The following is a 1118-nucleotide window of genomic DNA, read 5'->3' as shown; positions in this document are numbered from 1 at the left end:
GAGGGGGTGGGGGGCCCCGGGAGGGTGTTCCAGGGGAGGGAGCCATGACAGCTGCCAGGGAGAGGGTCCCTGCCACAGGAGGGGCTGTGGATGAGGGCAGCGGTGAGGCCACCATCCCTGTCCAAGGGCAGGAGGGTGCCATGCAGGGCCCAGGGACAGGAGGTGCTGCTCTTGCTTCTGTCACTGAGAAGATGGAGGATGTCCAAGTTGATGCCAAAGGTGTGGATGAATACGCTTACATCCCTGACTCGAGCAGCATCACCATCACTCAAAGGAAGGTGGGCAGCACACCAAGGGCCACCAGCTTCACCCAGATCTCTCCGGACAAGGACGATGAGGTCAACATCTTCATTGGGCGGGCCAATATCCACGTGGGAGAGCAAGAAACCACCCAGGCTGGTGCCACTGTTGGCACTGAGGATGACGGCATCCCCGCTGAAGCAACTAGCAGCCCCCTGCCCAGGCTGGGTGTCACTGTGGCGCACGATGGCAATGACGATGATGGCATCCCTGCTCACAGGCAGCCCGAAGGACTGGCCACCACAGCCCCCCCCAGAGAGATGCCCCCCCCCCCCGGCCCCCCCGAGCCATGGGTACAGCATTACCAGCAGCCCCAGGTATGGGCATCCTACAGGAGATGATGAGGATGGTGCCATCACCATTGGTGATGGAGAAGGATCAGTGGCCCCTGGCCCCTGGAGGGTTGCTGGTGGTGACGTTACTGTCCCCACGGGTGCTGGCATCCATGGCAATGACGACGATGAGGCAAGAGGTGAGGGGCAGAGGTTTGATGGGAGGCCGGGCTTCCTGGTTGTCACCACCCCACAGCAGGAGGGTGACGAGGAGGCTGATGTCACCACCCCAGCTGAGGGAGCCAGCATCCGCCTGGGCACCACTGTGGCCTCCCCTGGGGTGAGCGAGAAGGACTGCACCACCACCCTGGAGACCGCTGGCGGCCACAAGGCAGGGGAGAGCTCTGTGACAGAGAGAGCAGGGAGCAGGGAAGTGGGGTCAGCCACCCCCCAGCCCCGTCAGGAGGGACAGCCTGGGGCAGGAGTGAAGGTCCGGCCGGGGGGAGCAAGGCTGGACAAGACCCCCAGGACGGACAAGGCGCCATC

General features: G+C 63.9%; 1 protein-coding gene across 1 annotated transcript in view; it reads left to right on the top strand.

Annotated features, from left to right (window-relative positions):
• Positions 1-963, top strand: part of LOC104411497 (ovocleidin-116-like) — a gene marked incomplete at its 3' end in the record, with an annotated part of 6426 nt that extends 5463 nt beyond the window's left edge. Inside the window, exons 5-6 of the mRNA XM_010021929.1 lie at positions 79-617; positions 829-963. Of these exons, the coding sequence (XP_010020231.1) occupies positions 79-617; positions 829-963 (674 nt within the window). The remainder of the gene's footprint in view (positions 1-78; positions 618-828) is intronic.
• Between the last annotated feature and the right edge of the window lie 155 nt (positions 964-1118).

Source organism: Nestor notabilis, unplaced genomic scaffold (assembly GCF_000696875.1).
Source record: "Nestor notabilis isolate BGI_N333 unplaced genomic scaffold, ASM69687v1 scaffold14649, whole genome shotgun sequence".
In the NCBI taxonomy this organism is placed as follows: domain Eukaryota; kingdom Metazoa; phylum Chordata; class Aves; order Psittaciformes; family Psittacidae; genus Nestor; species Nestor notabilis.
Note: the sequence above shows the minus strand (reverse complement) of the source record. Positions and strands in the feature narration are given on the sequence as shown.